At 46.0% G+C, this 20,011-nt stretch overlaps 1 protein-coding gene across 8 annotated transcripts in view; it reads right to left on the bottom strand.

The window, feature by feature from the left end:
• The window catches only part of TANC2 (tetratricopeptide repeat, ankyrin repeat and coiled-coil containing 2), a 1,023,243-nt gene that overhangs the window by 104,061 nt on the left and 899,171 nt on the right, over positions 1-20,011 (bottom strand). For 7 of the 8 annotated variants that reach the window (XM_063960011.1, XM_063960008.1, XM_063960016.1 and 4 more), the window contains one exon: positions 9,750-9,860. The exons of the other annotated variant lie outside the window; for it this stretch is intronic. In XM_063960011.1, the coding sequence (XP_063816081.1) occupies positions 9,750-9,860 (111 nt within the window). The remainder of the gene's footprint in view (positions 1-9,749; positions 9,861-20,011) is intronic. 8 annotated transcript variants of the gene reach the window in all.

Genomic DNA, 20,011 nt, shown 5'->3' on the forward strand with positions numbered 1-20,011 from the left:
GATAAAAGCTACAGAGATCGGAATGATGTTCTTTTGGTTGGTGTGTGACCTGTAATCCCAATATTAAGCTGGTTGCGCTCCTGTGGCCTCATTACACATCCTGATGAAAAGTATTCAGTTTGCCTCAACCATGTGCTCCAAATTAATGGCAAACCTTACAAGAAGCTAGAGAGTGATGCAAAGGAAGAATGGAGGAGGAGACAGGCTGCTCAATGATGGTGGAAGTGGAGGCTACATTTAACCCCTTATCTGCTGAGGGTTTTCTCAGTCTTGTGCTGGGACCATTCTCTGACATTAGCGTGACCATCAAATTCCAACATCGATTTTTTTTATGCAGCACCCACACAAGTTTTACTCAAAAGTATTTACACAAGGTTTTTACTCATTCTAACACGTCATAAATAATGTAACCGACAAGTGAAGTCCTCGTACATCTTACTGCAGTCACGCCAATCAGCACCTATTGGCATGCTAGGTCAAATTAGAATCTTCTAGTGTTAGATGTATTTTCTGCTTCTTTTTTTTGGAGAATAAGCATATTAGGCACAACACAACGTGCCTAGGATCCATGACACTTGTATATTTGTGTGCGACTAATGCTGGGTACACACTGGCCGTTATATCGTCCAATCTATTGAGCGACCGATATATCGCTGGTCCGTCGGCCAGTGTGTGCCAACGGTATGTGTGTGAACACAGTCGTTCACAGACATATCGCGTCGGCCCTGCAGTACACTCAATGACCAATATATCTACAGATATAGTGGTACATAGTTGTGTGTGGTGTGGATCATAGGATCGACAGTAACTAGGTCGACCACTATTGGTCGACAGTGACTAGGTTGACACCTGAAATAGGTTGACATGGTCATTAGGTCGACATGGAACAAGGTCAACATGAGTTTTTTATATTTTTAGGTGTCTGTTTCTTCGCAAAGTAACCGGTAACGCCAATTAGTGCATCGTATTCCCTGCAGGCAAGGTGCTTCACTCCGCTACCGCTGCGCTTGGCACAGTTTACTATTCCCAATCGTAGTCCACGTGGATCGGAAAGTATGAAAAAGTTCAAAAAATTAAGAATTTTTGTGTTTGGGAAAACCCATGTCGACCTTTTCATGTGCCAACATTTGCAATGTCGACATAGTGACCATGTCGACCTAATGCATGTCAACCAATAGTGGTTGACCTAATGAGTGTCGACCTAAAGACCGGATACTGTTGTGTGTGTGTGTGTACAGGCAGGTGTGTGTATGGGCAGTCGGCTGCAGAAGCCAGCGGTGATTGACGGCTGAAATGGGCGGGCACATGTAAATGCTCACCCAGTTCGTGACATCAGTCACGACAGATCAGGCAGTGTGCATGCACAACACACTGCCTGATCCGGCTATAGATATATCTGCAGATCCATTGATCTGCAGTTATATCTACCAGTGTGTACCCAGCATCAGTCTCTGAATCTGTAGACACAATGCTACAATGTAGCAACCACAGCTTTATTCCAATACAATTTCTGTACTGCTCTAAAATAGAGAGACAGTACCAGCCAATCAGCTCCTAACTGCCATGCCACAGGCTGTGTTTGAAAAATGACAGTTAGGAGCTGATACTTTTTCTCTCTGCATTTTATTTTTCTCCAAAGCTTAATACATCTGCCCCTCGGTCACACACAATGGGGGTCATTCCGAGTTGTTCGCTCGCAAGCTGCTTTTAGCAGCTTTGCACACGCTAAGCCGCCGCCTACTGGGAGTGAATCTTAGCTTATCAAAATTGCGAACGAAAGATTAGCAAAATTGCGAATAGACACTTCTTAGCAGTTTCTGAGTAGCTCCAAACTTACTCGGCATCTGCGATCAGTTCAGTGCTTGTCGTTCCTGGTTTGACGTCACAAACACACCCAGCGTTCGCCCAGACACTCCTCCGTTTCTCCAGCCACTCCCGCGTTTTTCCCGGAAACGGTAGTGTTTTTTCACACACACCCATAAAACGGCCTGTTTCCGCCCAGAAACACCCACTTCCTGTCAATCACATTACGATCACCAGAACGAAGAAAAAACCTCGTAATGCCGTGAGTAAAATACCTAACTGCATAGCAAATTTACTTGGCGCAGTCGCACTGCGGATATTGCGCATGCGCATTAGCGACTAATCGCTCCGTTGCGACAGAAAAATAACGAGCGAACAACTCGGAATGACCCCCAATATACAAGTTATATATACCAAATTAATCAGCATAGTCTCCTTGTGTGTTTTAGTCACATTGCATTGTGACCAAGACGCATTTTCAGCAAAAAAAGATGCCTGACGTTAGCAACTCTTGCGCTGGACCTGGCAGCTCACTCACACCAGGCATCTCATGCTGCATGGTGTCTTGAGGCTAGATGTATGAGGACACAGCTGAATATATGGATATATGAAGTAATAGCAGTAGTTATAGGGAGAGATTATATATATACAGATAATATATAGAGTAATAGTAGTAGTTATAAGGAGATAATATATGAAGTACCATCAATAGGTTTAAGGAGATGATACAGAATCTTAGAAGTAGTTCTTATTAGAAGATATGTGAAGTAATAGGAGTAGTTGTACAGAGGAAATTTTAAGAAATCGGAGTAGTTATAAGGAAGGGATATATGGAGTAATAGAAGTAATAATAAGTAGATGATATGAAATAACTGTAGTTATGAGGAGATGATATATAAAGTAATAGCAGAAGTTCTAAGGAGAGTTTATTTGAAGTAAGGAGTAACTATAATGAGAGGCTAAATTAAGTAATATGAGTAGTTACAAGGAGAATATATGAAGTAATAGGATTAGTCATACGGAGACGATATCTGGAGTAATAAAATGTAAGCTTTGATGAGCAGGATCCTCTTCCCTCAAGTGTCTTTACATCTCTTACTTAACCTATCTTCTTTTCAATACTCCCTTTGATGGCACCAAATCCATCGGTTTTCTGCCACCCTGATACTTATTTCAGTGCACTGGCACAGCTATGTTTATATACCCTGTACTTGTCCTATATTGTATTGAACTGTAAGTCACTGTCTTCATTTTTTGCTTATTTGTTTACTCTGTAATCGGGCGCTGCGGATCCCATGTGGCGCCATATAAATAAAGGATAATAATAATAATAAGAGGAGGTTATGGGGGATATTTATCAAAGCTTGGAGAGGAAAAATAAGATTTTACTTACCGGTAAATCTATTTCTCGTAGTCCGCAGAGGATGCTAGGACTCCGTAAGGACCATGGGGAATAGACGGGCTCCGCAGGAGATAGGGCACTTTAAGAAAGCTTTGGACTCTGGGTGTGCACTGGCTCCTCCCTCTATGCCCCTCCTCCAGACCTCAGTTAGGGAAACTGTGCCCAGAGGAGATGGACAGTATGAGGAAGGATTTTTGTAAATCTAAGGGCGAGATTCATACCAGCCACACCAATCACACCGTATAACTTGTGATAAACTTACCCAGTTAACAGTATGAACAACAACATAGCCACGGTTCCACCGAAAAACTATAACATAACCCTTATGTAAGCAATAACTATATAAAAGTCTTGCAGAAGAAGTCCGCACTTGGGACGGGCGCCCAGCATCCTCTACGGACTACGAGAAATAGATTTACCGGTAAGTAAAATCTTATTTTCTCTAACGTCCTTGAGGATGCTGGGACTCCGTAAGGACCATGGGGATTATACCAAAGCTCCCAAACGGGCGGGAGAGTGCGGCTGACTCTGCAGCACCGATTGAGCAAACAGGAGGTCCTCCTCAGCCAGGGTATCAAACTTATAGAACTTTGCAAAGGTGTTTGTCCCCGACCAAGTAGCTGCTCGGCACAACTGTAATGCCGAGACACCTCGGGCAGCCGCCCAAGAAGAGCCCACTTTCCTAGTGGAGTGGGCCTTAAACGATTTCGGTAACGGCAATCCTGCCGAAGAATGCGCCTGCTGAATCGTGTTACAGATCCAGCGAGCAATAGTCTGCTTTGAAGCAGGAGCGCCAACCTTGTTGGCCGCATACAGAACGAACAAAGCTTCAGTCTTCCTGATTCTAGCCGTTCTGGTCACATAAATCTTCAAAGCCCTGACTACATCCAGGGACTCGGAATCCTCCAAGTCCCGTGTAGCCACAGGCACGACAATAGGTTGGTTCACATGAAAAGATGAGACCACTTTTGGCAGAAAGTGAGGGCGAGTCCTCAACTCTGCCCTATCCACATGAAAAACCAAGTATGGGCTTTTATGTGATAAAGCCGCCAATTCGGAAACACGTCTCGCCGAAGCTAACGCCAACAACATGACCACTTTCCACGTGAGGTATTTCAACTCCACAGTTTTGAGTGGTTCAAACCAAGGTGACTTGAGGAAACGTAACACCACGTTAAGATCCCAAGGCGCCACCGGAGGCACAAACGGAGGCTGAATATGCAGCACTCCCTTCACAAAGGTCTGTACTTCAGGAATAGAGGCCAATTCTCTTTGAAAGAAAATGGATAAGGCCGAAATCTGGACCTTTATGGACCCTAATTTTAGGCCCAAAGTCACTCCTGTTTGAAGGAAGTGAAGTAGACGGCCCAAATGGAACTCCTCCGTAGGAGCAGCTCTGGCCTCACACCAAGAAACATATTTCCGCCATATACGGTGATAATGTTTTAACGTCAAGTCTTTCCTAGCCTTGATCAGGGTAGGAATGACTTCCTCCGGAATCCCTTTTTCCGCTAGGATCCGGCGTTCAACCGCCATGCCGTCAAACGCAGCCGCGGTAAGTCTAGGAACAGACAGGGCCCCTGCCGCAGCAGGTCCTGCCTTAGAGGAAGAGGCCACGGATCCCCTGCGAGCAACTCTTGCAGCTCCGGATACCAAGTCCTCTGTGGCCAATCCGAAACAATGAGTATTGTTCTGACCCTGCTTCTTCGTATTATTCTTAACACCTTGGGTATGAGAAGAAGAGGAGGAAACACACAGACCGATCTGAACACCCAAGGTGTCACCAGAGCGTCTACCGCTACCGCCTGAGGGTCCCTTGACCTGGCGCAATACCGCTTTAGCTTTTTGTTGAGACGGGATGCCATCATGTCGATTTGAGGCAGTCCCCAACGATCCGTGATCTGTGCGAAGACTTCTTGATGAAGTCCCCACTCTCCCGGATGCAGGTCGTGCCTGCTGAGGAAGTCCGCCTCCCAGTTGTCCACCCCCGGGATGAACACCGCTGACAGCGCGCTTACATGGCCTTCCGCCCAGCGTAGAATTCTGGTCGCTTCTGCCATGGTCCTTGGCGGTTTATATGAGCCACTGCCGTGACATTGTCTGACTGAATCAGAACCGGTTTTCTCCGAAGCAATTCCTCCGCTTGACGCAGTGCGTTGTATATGGCCCACAACTCCAGGACGTTGATGTGGAGAAAAGACTCTAGGCTTGACCAGAGACCTTGGAAATTTCTTCCCAGTGTCACTGCTCCCCAGCCTCGGAGGCTTGCGTCCGTGGTCACCAGGACCCAGTCCTGAATGCCAAACCTGCGACCTTCTAGTAGGTGAGCACTGTTCAGCCACCACAGGAGAGATACCCTGGTCCTGGGAGACAGGGTGATCCTTTGATGCATTTGTAAATGGGACCCGGACCACTTGTCCAAGAGGTCCCATTGAAAAGTCCTCGCATGGAACCTGCCGAAAGGGATGGCCTCGTAGGAAGCCACCATCTTCCCCAGGACCCGCGTGCAATGATGCACTGAAACCTTTTTTGGTTTTAATAGGTTCCTGACCATGGCTATGAGTTCCTGAACCTTTTCGATCGGATGAAAAACCTTTTTCTGGTCTGTGTCTAGAATCAGCCCCAAAAAGGTCAGACAAGTTGTAGGGACTAGCTGGGACTTCGGTATATTGAGAATCCAGCCGTGTATCTGCAACGTCTTCATGGACAGAGACACGCTGTCCAGCAACCTCTTCCGAGATCTCGCCTTTATGAGGAGATCGTCCAAGTATGGGATAATTGTGACCCCTTGCCTGCGCAGGAGCACCATCATTTCCGCCATTACCTTGGTGAAAATTCTCGGGGCCGTGGAAAGCCCAAACGGCAACGTCTGAAATTGGTAGTAACAGTCCTGCACTGCAAATCTCAGGAACGCCTGATGCGGGGGGAATATCGGAACATGAGGGTAAGCATCCTTTATGTCCAGGGACACCATCCAATCCCCCTACTCAAGGCTGGCGATGACCGCCCTGAGCGATTCCATTTTGAACTTGAACCTCTTCAAGTACAGGTTCAGAGATTTCAGGTTTAAAATGGGTCTGACCGAACCGTCCGGTTTCGGGACCACAAACAGGGTTGAGTAATATCCCTCTCCTTGCTGGAGATGAGGAACTGTGACAATCACCTGTTGAATATACAATTTTTGGATTGCTGCCAACACTAGCTCCCTCTCTGACGGGGAAGCCGGCAGAGCCGATTTGAAAAATCGTCGAGGAGGCAAGTCTTCAAATTCCAGCCTGTATCCCTGAGAAACAATCTCTAATGCCCAGGGATCCACCTGCGAGTGAACCCAGACTTGGCTGAAAAAATCGAAAACGAGCCCCCACCAGATCTGCCTCCCCTCGGAAAGCCCCAGCGTCATGCGGTGGACTTTGCAGACGCAGGGGAGGACTTCTGCTCTTGGGAACTAGCTGTGTGCAGCTTTTTTCCCCTGCCTTTCCCTCTGGCAACAAAGGATGATCAACGTACCTTCTTGTTTTTATTGGAACGAAAGAACTGCATTTGATAATGAGGTGCCTTTTTTTGTATGCTGCGGGGGGACATAAGGTAAGAAATTTGACTTACCAGCCGTAGCGACAAGATCCGAGAGGCCGTCTCCAAACAACTCCACCCCTTTGTAAGGCAAGGACTCCATATGCCGCTTTGAATCGGCATCTCCTGTCCACTGTCGGGTCCACAAGAGCCGCCTAGCAGAAATAGACATAGCATTTATTCTGGAGCTTAATAAACAGATGTCTCTCTGAGCATCCCTCATATACAAGGCAGCATCTCTGATATGCTCTATGGTCATTTGAATGGCGTCCCTATCTAAGGTGTCAATTTCCGTAGATAAGGAATCTGCCCATGCCACAACCGCACTACAAACCCAGGCCGACGCCATAGCCGGTCGAGCAATAGTACCGGAATGATTGTAAATGTGCTTTAAGGTAATTTCCTGCCTGCGATCAGCAGGTTCCTTGAGGGAAGCCGTATCCTGAGAAGGCAGTGCCACCTTTCTGGACAAACGTGTCAGCTCCTTGTCAAATTTGGCGAAGATTCCCAGCGTATCCTATCAGTTTGTGGAAAAGGATACGCCATGAGAATCCTTTTGGGAACTTGTGGTCTCCTATCCGGAGATTCCCAAGCCTTTCCGCACAAGTCACTTAATTCAAATGAGGATGGAAAAGTGACTTCAGGCTTTTTCCCTTTATACATGTGTACCCTCGTGTCAGTGACAGGGGGTTCCTCAGTAATATGCAAATCCACTTTAATGGCAATAATCATGTACCGTATACCCTTAGCCACCTTTGGCTGTAATTTTGCATCTTCATAGTCGACACTAGAATCAGTATCTGTGTCGGTATCTGTGTCATTGATCTGGGATATGGTGCGCTTCTGAGACCCCGAAGGACCTGGCGCCCCAGGGACAGGCATGGACTGGCTGCCTGAATGATCCCTAGCTTCTGCCTTGTCTAATCTTTTATGCAATAGATTGACATTTGCATTCAAGACATTCAGCATATCCACCCATTCCGGTGTCGGCGTTGCCGACGGTGACCTGACATTCAAGCACTCCCCCTCCACATTAAGCGAGCCTTCCTCGTCAAACATGTCGACACACACGTACCGACACACTTCACACACACACACACACACAGGGAACCCCTTTCCTGAAGACAGTATCCCTGTGAAGGCCCTTTGGAGAGACAGAGAGAGAGTATGCCTGCACACACCCCAGCGCAATAACCCTGGAGACCAACACAAAATGTTTTTCCCCAGCAGCGCTGTAAAATATGTAAACCGCCAATTATGTGCCCCCCCACCTCTCTTTTAAGCACCCTTTCACCGTGTGTAAGCAGGGGAGAGTCCGGGGAGCTTCCTCTCAGCAGTGCTGTGGAGAGAAAATGGCGCTGGTGAGTGCTGAGGGAGAAGCCCCGCCCCCTCGGCGGCGGGCTTCTGTCCCGCTCAAACTTAGTAAAATATGGCGGGGGCTCTTTTATAAACATGTACAGAGCCCACCTGTACATGTATATAGTCTTTTTGCCATGCAGAGGTTTATATTGCTGCCAAGGGCGCCCCCCCCCCCCTGCGCCCTGCACCCTTACAGTGACCGGAGTATGTGAGGTGTATGGGAGCAATGACGCACAGCTGCAGTGAAGCTGAAGGCTTCTGCCGCCTGACAACTTCTGTCTTCTGTACTTCTAGCTCTGTGAGGAGAACGGCGGCGCGGCTCCGGGGGTGGACGCCCAGTAAGAACCCGTGTTCACCCCCTCTGGAGCTAATGTTGTCCAGTAGCCGAGGAAGCAGAGCCTATCTTTGACAAGAAGGTCTGCTCCTCTCTCCTCAGTCCCTCGATGCAGGGAGCCTGTTGCCAGCAGTGCTCCCTGTAAAAAAGTAGTAAAAGGTAGAAAAAAAAAATCCAAACAAAAATGCTTCTAGGCAGAGAACTCTGGAGAGCTCTCTGCAGTGCACCCATCTTGCTCTGGGCACAGTGTAAAACTGAGTTCTGGAGGAGGGGCATAGAGGGAGGAGCCAGTGCACACCCAGAGTCCAAAGCTTTCTTAAAGTGCCCTATCTCCTGCGGAGCCCGTCTATTCCCCATGGTCCTTACGGAGTCCCAGCATCCTCAAGGACGTTAGAGAAAGTGGGGAGAGATAAAGTACCAATCAGCTACTGGCATTTTTCAAACTGAGCCTGTAACATGACATTTAGAAGCGGATTGCTTGGTGCTTTATCTCTCTCCAAGCTTTGCTATATTATCTCCATATTTAGGGGGATTTAGGGGGATATTTGAGTAATCGTTTTAGGAGGCATTATCAAAAAAGGTTAATAGGAGGGATAATATGCAGTCGCTCACACAAACTCTTTTTTTGGTAGCGATACTGAATATTATATGATTACAAATTATAATAATTTATAATTAAGAATGTGTTTTTCCAACCAATACTAATCCCTATGTCAACTATTTATACAGTGTTAATACTGCTTTTGAATACATTAACTCTGTGCAAGAACTTTTAATAACCCTGCATACATTTGCAATAAGCAATTTCATAAATCAAGAACATTTTGCCAGTCCCATGTGAATGTCTTTTTTTTTTTTTTTTTTTTTAAGTTTTCCTAATTAAAAATAAAATACAAAATGCATACATTCAACTAACTATATGTACTGGATAGGGCCAGTGATCAATATTTTTTTAACTTAAACATTTTTATAGCAGCAGTTCTAAGGTTTATAACCTAGCACCATAGGCACACATATTATTAGCTGAGTTTTAAAAATTAAAAAAGGTTTGCAAGATATTAGAAGTCTTACAGAGGTCAAATCATCAGTATATTGCAGTATAAAGGCAATTATCTTTCAGACATCTTGAAGTATTAGGCAAATAGCACATGCCGCCATTCTCATTAAACTGAAAGTATAGTTCAGTGAGACCAATGTCATTTTCTTGCTGTGTCACATCCATGAGGTAAGTCTTTATGCTTTGCATCCTGGGACTTAAGTGCTATATAGGGTTGCACTTACCCAACAGATATGCATCCGCGTCCAGTTTCTGGGACGAGCCAAGGGTCGGAGAGCCTAAATCAGATTCTGGAATTCTGGGACTCTCCACAAACTTTGCTTTCCTCAGTGGGGCTGAGAGTAGAGAGGCAGCGTTCAAGAGGGGAAAGTGGAGAAGAATGGTGGTAGGAGAAAGAATGACGTGGTGAACAGCAGTTGTCAGATGATGAGGAAGAGAGTGCAATGAGAAGAGGGAGAAAGAGAAAGATGAAGTAAAATGCCGGAAAGACAGAGAGAGAGATAACAGGAGATAAGGTGGGAAACAGAGAGGGAGAGAAAAACATAGTGTTGTGAGTTACTAGGAAAGTCAGCAGATGGAAACTGTTATGAACACAAATACAGTGTGTCCAACAAAGATCACGTTACTCCTAATTTGTTCTCTCTAGTCTTTAGCGTACTGGGGAGAAACATTGACTGCACTGCATTCCATCCTGAGGAGCCCCCCATGTCTCTGATGCAGTACTGGCAATGGTTTGATTCTACAGAAAAATTCAAGAGACACTGTAATCGTTTATACAGTATATATAAAAATATCATGCAAAAAATGGTGGGACACAGTATCCCCCTGGAGACAAAGTCTCATTTCAACAGATTTAGGTACACACAGCAAATTAACATTTCCCTCTGGATATATTTATGCATAAATTACAATAATTTACAAGAATGGAACAAAGTGCAAACAGAATGTCTAAAGCAGGTACACAGTATGCGACAGTGAACCATTTACTTTAAATTCAGGAAACATAGTAATCACCTAGTGTACTATTGACTAAGTCACCTGCAGTAGTACTTTTAAAGCTGGGGCAAAAGATGTTTCATGCATGTGAAATCCATGACACCTCACGGTTTCCATGCATGCCCACAGCGTGTACAGAATAGCAGACACGAATGAGATATGCAGATGCTCCACAGGACATGGAACATGTTTTGCAACTTAAAAATCTGTTGAACAAAACAAGGTATCTACTACATTAGGACTCTCCTAAGGGGAAAAAGAGGCTGGATGGATGTGGCTCTCAGAATCCCAGAAGGAATCACTTCTTCGAACTTTAGACAGAATGGTACTAATGCTTCTCCATGTTAATACTGTTAACCTCTAAAAGGCTAGGAGATTAATGAACTAGATCAAACCCGCATCCCCCCCAACCCCCAAAATTAAATAAATAAATAAAACAATAAGAAAAATATTATAGACTATACCGATTCAATCCCAAAACTGGATTGGGGCTGTGAATTGCAAGCATACATTCAGAGCCGGCCCTAACCAATATGATGCCCTAGGCAAGATTTTGGCTGGTGCCCCCTAGCACCACCGCTGGTTCTGCCTCTGACCTTGCACCTCTTTCCCAGCACCATTACCTCTCACCCATAGCAGTCCTTGTACCCCCTATATTTTAAATAGGAACAGTTCGCACATTTGACGCACAGCCCAAAAAGGGGCATCTTCTTGCTGGGAAGGGACATGGCCACACAATAGTAACCCCAATTCCAATTACGCCACACAGTACTGCAACTTTATTCACATTTTATCTTGCGATAGTGTCCATAATTCATATTACATCCCACAGTAGTATCACTTTACCTTATAAATGTTACTCCTCACAGCAGAGCCCCTTATACACATTACATCACACTGAATTGCTCCTTATTCACATTACACCACACCTTATTGCTCTTTATTCACATTAGACGACACAGAGGTGACCTTTCTATACGCAACGCCACATAGTAGAGCACCTTATACACATAATGCCACACATTAGTAATGCATTTATACACAATTCCACACAGTAATGCCCCTTACACATATGAGACACATTAATGTCCTTATAAACATAATGCACCTTACACATTATGACAACCTTTATTAATGCCCTTTTACACAATGTCCCTTACACATATGTTGCACATTATTAATGCCCTTATACACATAATGACACACATAGAGCCCCCTACACATTTGCTGCACATTATTAGTGCCCCTATACACATAATGACACACATACAGTAGTACCCTGTTACACATATGCCGCACATTATTAATGCCCTTATACACATAATGACACACATAGTGGCCCTTTACACATATGTTGCACATTATTAATGCATTTTTACATGACACACATAATGCTCCTTACACATATTCTGAACACTACTGCACAACCAACCCACTCACATGCACACAGCATTCACACTTCCACTAACACTGTGACCTCTGCCTCTGCTTGGATACAGATGTGTCCTCACAAATCTTGCATCAATGCTAACGTCGGGCACTTTTTTTTTTATGAAAATGCATCTTATTTGCATTGCTATGTGGCTAGGATGCACAAGCAGCTTCTGCTGATTAAACTGATATGCAGCATGCCAATATACTGTGTGAGACTGTGGCTGTATCTGCATATGAAATGCTACATACAGAATATAGGCATGTCGCATATCATTTTAATCAGCAGAAGCTGATGATGCCCCTAGGTATATCAAATGCCCTAGGCAATTGCCTAGTTTGCCTATGCCTATGGCCGGCTCTGCATACATTTAACTCAAGTAATTGACTTTAACTGTCCTCATAGACAAGAAAACTAATTTTACTGATGATAATAATATGTAACATAGTATCTAAGGTTGAAAAAAGACAATTGTCCATCGGGTTCAACCAATTTGTGGTCTCCTATGCACGATTATTTTGTATAAAATTTTGACTGAAGTTGCTGACTGCCGTTCCGATTAACCCCTCTTTTTTATAATAACCATAGTGCGTGACTATGCCCCATAACCCTGGATATCCTTATCCATTAGGAATTTATCTAACCCATTCTTAAAGGTGTTGACTGAGTTGGCCATTACAACTCCCTCAGGCAGGGAATTCCAAACACGTATCGTCCTTACCGTAAAAAAGCCTTTACGCCGTATTGTGTGGAATATCCTCTCCTCTAACCTGAGCGAGTGTCCACGAGTTCTCTGTGTTGATCTAACCAAAAACAGGTCCTGCGCAAGATCTGTACATTGTCCCCTTATATATTTGTAAATGTTGATCATGTCCCCTCTTAATCTCCTCATTTCCAGTGTAAACATGCCTAGTCTTGCAAGCCTTTCCTCGTATTCCAGCGTCTCCATACCCTTAATTAGTTTGGTCGCCCGCCTTAGAACCTTTTCTAGCTCCAGGATATCCTTTTTGTAGTAAGGTGACCAGAATTGTACACAGTATTCAAGGTGTGGCCTCACAAGTGATTTATATAACGGGAGTATAATACTCTCGTTCCTAGCATCAATTCCCCGTATTATGCATGCTAATATCTTATTAGCCTTCTTTTCTGCAGTCCTACTTTGGGTACTACTGCTTAGTTTGCTATCTATGAGGACACCTAAGTCCTTTTCCAGTACAGATTCCCCTAATTTTACCCCATTTAGTAGGTAGGTGTTATTTTTGTTCTTGTTACCACAGTGCATTACCTTACACTTGTTTGTATTGAAGCGCATTCTCCATTTCGCTGCCCAAGCTTCTAATTTAACTAAGTCATTCTGAAGCGACTCAGCATCCCCCTCCGCATTTATAACTTTACACAATCTGGTATCATCTGCAAGTACCTACAGCACCTTGTATTCCCAGTTGGTCTCAATATATCACTGGGCTTCAATTTACCAAGTAATTTGTGCTGGTGAAACTTATCACCGTGTATTGCTAGCAATAGCTTTTGCAGGGGATTCTCCGTTTGAAGGCTCCCACATGAAAATTTATCAAGATGGTGATCATCAAAGGTCAGTACTGAAACAAAAATATTTTTTTATTCCATCAAAACTTTTTTTTACTAAATTAATATTTAAAAATGTTCTTGTTTTGTTTTTTTCCTTAGTGAAAGTTATGCTGGGTAACTCAGTGCTTTCCAATTCCACTGTGTGTGAACCTTCAAACCCAGTCATGCATGTGCAGAGGCAATGAAGACTGGCGGGCAAAGCTGTAAGACTCATCTTACTGCTGCCAGCCAGAGTCACCGGAGAGCTGAGTAACATTTTGCTGCAAATGTTCTTAAAAATGTGGGAGAAAGCAGATTTTCTATCACTATGATAAGCAGCATTATTGCTGGGACATAAGTATAGGACAAATGGGAACAATGAAATCTGAAGGCAAACATTAATCAGGATACAAATGTGTATCACTATTACAGCCCTTTCAGAGCTTTAAAATCCTTTAACAATGAAAGCTTAACTAAAAAAACCTGCTAAAATCTTCTAAGCTAAGTCAAAGCAAAAATATTACTACATGCTTTATAGTGCCCCTAGATACATAGGTAGTGTTTTATATATATATATATATATATATATATATATATATATATATATATATATATATATATATAAAGGGTTCTCTTGGGAGCTTGACCACCACAAATATCTAAAACGTATGACAAAAATTATCGTTTATTCCAACAACATATTACAAAACTGTCATGTAAACTTCCATAACATGAATAGATTGATCATACATGTGAATTGAATACAGGTTGAGTCTCCCTTATCCAAAATGCTTGGGACCAGAGGTATTTTGGATATGGGATTTTTCCGTATTTTGGAATAATTGCATACCATAATGAGATATCATGGTGATGGGACCCAAGTATAAGCACAGAATGCATTTATGTTACATATACACCTTATACACACAGCCTGAAGGTCATTTTAGCCAATATTTTTTATAACTTTGTGCATTAAACAAAGTGTGTATACATTCACACAATTCATTTATGTTTCATATACACCTTATACACACAGCCTGAAGGTCTTTTAATACAATATTTTTAATAACTTTGTGTACTAAACAAAGTTTGTGTACATTGAGCCATCAGAAAACAAAGGTTTCACTATCTCAATCTCACTCAAAAAAGTCCGTATTTCGGAATATTCCGTATTTCGGAATATTTGGATATGGGATACTCAACCTGTAGTACATTCATTTGCAATAATCTATTATATAATCATCAGATGTTCTCAGTTGTTAGGTGAAGTGTTAATTCTTCAACCCGAGTTCGAGTGTATGATCTATTCACAAATTCGTAGAAACCCAATGCGTTTCGTCCGTTAGGACTTCATCAGGGGTTAACATCAAATGACAGTATTTGCAAAATTCAATATCCCATCCAGACAGAGCTGCAAGGACGGACAATATTCAAAATTGAATAAGATATCAATTGGGCTTCACCAATATGTATCAATATATACAATGCGTGGAATTGCTGAAAATGTGTTCCTTTGTAGTGCCCCAAGGTTCACCTCACAGCTATCAGATAATACAATATTTTTAATAGCTTTTTGTATTAAACCAAGATTGTGTACATTGAGCCATTAGAAAACTAAGGTTTCACTATTTCACCCTCACTCAAAAAATTCTGTATTTCGGAATACTTGGATATGGGATACTCAACCTGTGTGTGTGTGTGTATATATATATATATATATATATATATATATATATGTTAGGTGGCTATGGGCGCTCTTCACACCGTTGCAAGGGGCTACGCCCCCTTAACCCTTGCATGGGCTTGGGCCGTGCAATATTTAGATTATATGGAGTATTACCTCCAATCATAAATCTGTAAGTGGTTAAATATTGCACGGACAAAGGGCGTGCGATGGTTAAGGGGTCGTAGCCCCTTGTGGCGGCATGAACAGCGCACGCAGGGGATGATGAATAACTTAATAGGTGCTGTGGTTGGGGGAGCGGCGGAGATGCGGACGTGGATGGGGTCATGGGTGGGGGAGGGGCGATTGCGGGGTGATGCGGGTGGGGGAGGTGCAGTTGCAGTGGAGCAGTGGGTGGGGGAGGGCCGGGTGCGGGTGTGCCGTAGGTGGGGGAGGGACAGTTGCAGAGGTGGCACGGGTGGGGGAGGGACGGGAGTAGGGGTGCTGTGGGTGGGGGAGGAACGGTTGCAGCGGTGGCACAGGTGGAGAAGGGACAGGTGCAGGGGTGTCGCGGGGGGTAGGGGGTCCGGAGGTGCCGCTGATAGGGGCGGGTGCGGGGTAAAGGTGGATGGGAGGGGGTCGGGGTGATTGCGGTGGAGCGGTGGGTAGTGGAGGGCCAGGTGCGGGTGTGTCATGGGTGGGGTCTGGCGCCAACGTGGATGAGGGAGGTGCGGGGGTGCAGTGGGTGGTGGACACACTGTTGCAGAGGTGGCTTTATATAGGAGATGAGGAGTAAGCCCATTAAATATATTATACAGTATATGTGGTGGTGCTGACATGGGGGAGAGGGCCCCACTGAAGCGCCCTGAAGGCTTGATCCGGCAGCAGCACAGGCAGCACCGCTGGTAATGGAGGTGGTGGCTGGTGAATGGTGAGACGGGCGCAGACCCCGGCGCTCCAGCGGCGTACCTATGCGGTAGCTTGTTTCTCCCGCCTGTGTATCAGAGCCGCGGTGCTTCCGTGCTGCAGCACAGGAAGCACGGGACGGTGATAGAGCTCCTGACTGTCCCGCTGCCGGCCACTAACCAGTGTTTGGTCGGGCTGCTGGATACAGGGGGGCTGCTGCTCGGCTCTTGGGCTTTGTGTAGTACTGTGTACACTCGCTGTCTGTGCAACAGAGCGGCGCTGTGATCAGACGCGCTGCTGAGGCTATGTACGCGGCGGGCGGTGAGGTGGTGTGGGTGTTATTGTCCGTTGTGCGGATGGAGGCTCCCGGCCAGTGTGTCCCGTCAGTGGGAGGATGTGGTAGCTGGTGCTGGGGTTTGCTGTGTGCGGGTGAGGTGGTGTGGGGTGTGGGTGTCATCGTCCGTTGTGCTGACGGCGGCTCCCGGGCTGCGTGTCCCGTCAGTGTCTGGTTGTGGGAGCTGGTGCTGGGGTTTTGCAGAGGGCGGGTTCGGTGGTGTGGGGTGCAGGTGTCAGGTGGGGTGTAGGTGGCTGTGTGTTGCTGGGAAACCAAGGAAGAGGTGCATGGTTACCGGTCACGGTGCAGGGTCCGTGCACTGGTGGCTTGTCTCTGGGGATGGTGGCCGGAATCTGTGGCTGCTGCTCCCGTTGTAAATAGTCCTATGTGTAGGTAGTGTTGATAATAGGATTTTGGTACTTACCGATAAATCCTTTTCTCCTAGTCCGTAGAGGATGCTGGGGACTCCAAAAGGACCATGGGGTATGGACGAGATCCGCAGGAGCTTGGGCACACTGAAAAGACTTAAACTGGGTGTGAACTGGCTCCACCCCCTATGCCCCTCCTCCAGACCTCAGTTATAGGAACTGTGCCCAGGAGAGACGGACATTTCGAGGAAAGGATTTTTGTGTAAACGAAGGGCTACAAAAATACAAGCCCACACCACAAACATACCGTATCACCGGAGTAATAGTAAACCAGATAACCGTATGAAATAACAACAGCAACAAGCTGAAAACCAGAAATACACTACCCGTGTATAAACCAAGTTAACCAACACAAAAACATTGCCAGTAACAGTCCGCACGGGGATGGGCGCCCAACATCCTCTACGGACTAGGAGAAAAGGATTTATCGGTAAGTACCAAAATCCTATTTTCTCTTACGTCCTAGAGGATGCTGGGGACTCCAAAAGGACCATGGGGTCTATACCAAAGCTCCAGACCGGACGGGAGGGTGCGGACGACTCTGCAGCACCGACTGAGCAAACGTAAGGTGCTCTCAGCCAGGGTATCAAACTTATAGAACTTGGCAAAAGTGTTTGCCCCTGACCAGGTGGCTGCACGGCACAGCTGTAAAGCCGATACGCCTCGGGCAGCCGCCCAAGACGAGCCCACTTTTCTGGTAGAATGGGCTTTTACTGACTTCGGCACGGGAAGCCCGGCCGAAGAATGAGCCTGCTGGATCGTACTACAAATCCAGCGTGCAATAGTCTGTTTTGAAGCAGGATAACCAATCTTGTTAGAAGCATACAGGACAAACAGCGCCTCAGTTTTCCTGGCAACAGCTGTTCTGGCGACGTAGATCTTCAAAGCTCTCACCACATCCAGAGACTTTGGAACCGCCCCAGCATCCGTAGCCACCGGCACCACAATAGGTTGGTTAATGTGAAACGAAGACACCACCTTTGGCAAAAATTGTTGACGAGTCCGCAATTCTGCCCTACCAGAATGAAAAATCAAATACGGGCTCTTATGAGATAAAGCCACCAACTCTGACACCCTCCTGGCAGACGCCAGCGCCAACAGCATGACTACCTTCCAAGTGAGAAACTTCAACTCAACCTTACGCAAAGGCTCAAACCAGGAAGACATGAGAAACTGTAAGACCACGTCAAGATCCCATGGAGCCACAGGAGGCACAAACGGAGGATTGATATGCATTACTCCTTTCACAAAAGTCTGAACCTCTGGGAGGACAGCTAATTCCTTTTGAAAGAAAATAGACAAAGCCGAGATCTGCACCTTGATGGAGCCTAATTTTAGGCCCGCATCTACACCTGCCTGCAAAAAAATGGAGAAAACGACCCAAGTGAAACTCTTTCGCAGGAGCCATTTTGGTCTCACACCAGGAAACATACTTTCTCCAAATACGGTGATAATGTTTCGCCGTAACCTCCTTCCTAGCCTTAATGAGAGTGGGAATGACCTCCCCTGGGAATACCCTTACAAGCTAAGATCTGGCGCTCAACTTCCATGCCGTCAAACGCAGCCGCGGTAAGTCTGGAAACACGCATGGACCCTGCAACAACAGGTCCTCTCTTAGAGGAAGTGGCCAAGGATCTTCCACCAGTAACTCCTGAAGATCCGGGTACCAGGCCCTTCTTGGCCAATCTGGAACGACGAGAATCGCCTGAACCCTTGCTCGTCGAATGATCCCCAGTACCTTTGGAATGAGAGGAAGTGGACGGAACACATACACCGACCTGAACACCCACGGAGACACCAGGGCGTCCACTGCTTGGGGTTCTCTGGACCTGGAACAATACCTCGGAAGCTTCTTGTTGAGACGAGACGCCATCATGTCGATTAACGGAATTCCCCAACGCTTTGTCACCCCTGCAAATACCTCTTGGTGAAGAGCCCACTCTCCCAGATGGAGATCGTGTCTGCTGAGGAAATCTGCTTCCCAGTTGTCCACTCCCGGTAGGAACACTGCTGACAGAGCGCTCACGTGTTGTTCCGCCCAGCGAAGGATTCTTGTGGCCTCCGCCATTGCCGCTCTGCTCCTTGTTCCACCTTGACGGTTTATATGTGCCACCGCTGTGATGTTGTCTGACTGTACCAGGACAGGTCGACCCTGAAGAAGGCTTCTTGCTTGTTGCAGGCCGTTGTAAATGGCTCTTAACTCGAGAACATTTATGTGGAGACAAGCTTCCTGGAGCGACCATTTCCCCTGGAAGCTTCTTCCTTGGGTGACTGCGCCCCAGCCCCGGAGACTTGCATTTGTTGTCAGAAGCACCCAGTCCAGGATACCGAACCGGCGACCTTCCAGGAGGTGAGAACTTTGCATCCACCACAGGAGAGAAATTCTGGCTCTGGGAGATAGACTTATCTTCCGGTGCATGTGCAGGTGAGAACCGGACCATTTGCTCAGCAAATCCCACTGAAACACCCGGGCATGAAACCTGCCAAACAGAACGGCTTCGTACGCCGCAACCATTTTCCCCAGAACCCGAGTACATTGATGGATGGACACAGTCTTCGGCCGCAGAAGTTCCCTGACCATTGACTGCAGTTCTAGAGTTTTTTCTTCTGGAAGAAATACTCTTTGTAACTCCGTGTCCAGAATCATGCCCAGAAACGACAGCAAACGTCCCTTGGACCTCGCTTTTATCAGGAGATAGTCCAAGTACGGGATAATTGTAACCCCTCGCCTGCGAAGGAGAACACTCATGTCCGCCATGACCTTGGTGAAAATCCTCGGGGCCGTGGAAAGCCCAAACGGCAACGTCTGAAATTGGTAATGAGAATCCTGTATCGCAAACCTTAGGAAAGCCTGATGCGGAGGATAAATTGGGACGTGTAAGTAGGCATCCTTTATGTCCACTGACGCCATAAAATCCCCCCCTTCTAGGCTGGCAATCACCGCTCGAAGAGATTCCATCTTGAACTTGAAAACTTTCAAGTATGGATTGAGGAATTTTAGGTTCAGAATCGGTCTGACCGAACCGTCCGGTTTCGGCACCACAAAGAGGCTCGAGTAGAACCCCTCCCCAAGTTGAGACGGGGGAACGGGAACAATGACCCTCTGGAGACACAACTTTTGTATTGTTGCCAGCACGACCTCCCTGTCCGGAAGAGACACT

The sequence above is a fragment of the Pseudophryne corroboree genome, chromosome 3, assembly GCF_028390025.1.
Source record: "Pseudophryne corroboree isolate aPseCor3 chromosome 3, aPseCor3.hap2, whole genome shotgun sequence".
NCBI lineage: Eukaryota > Metazoa > Chordata > Amphibia > Anura > Myobatrachidae > Pseudophryne > Pseudophryne corroboree.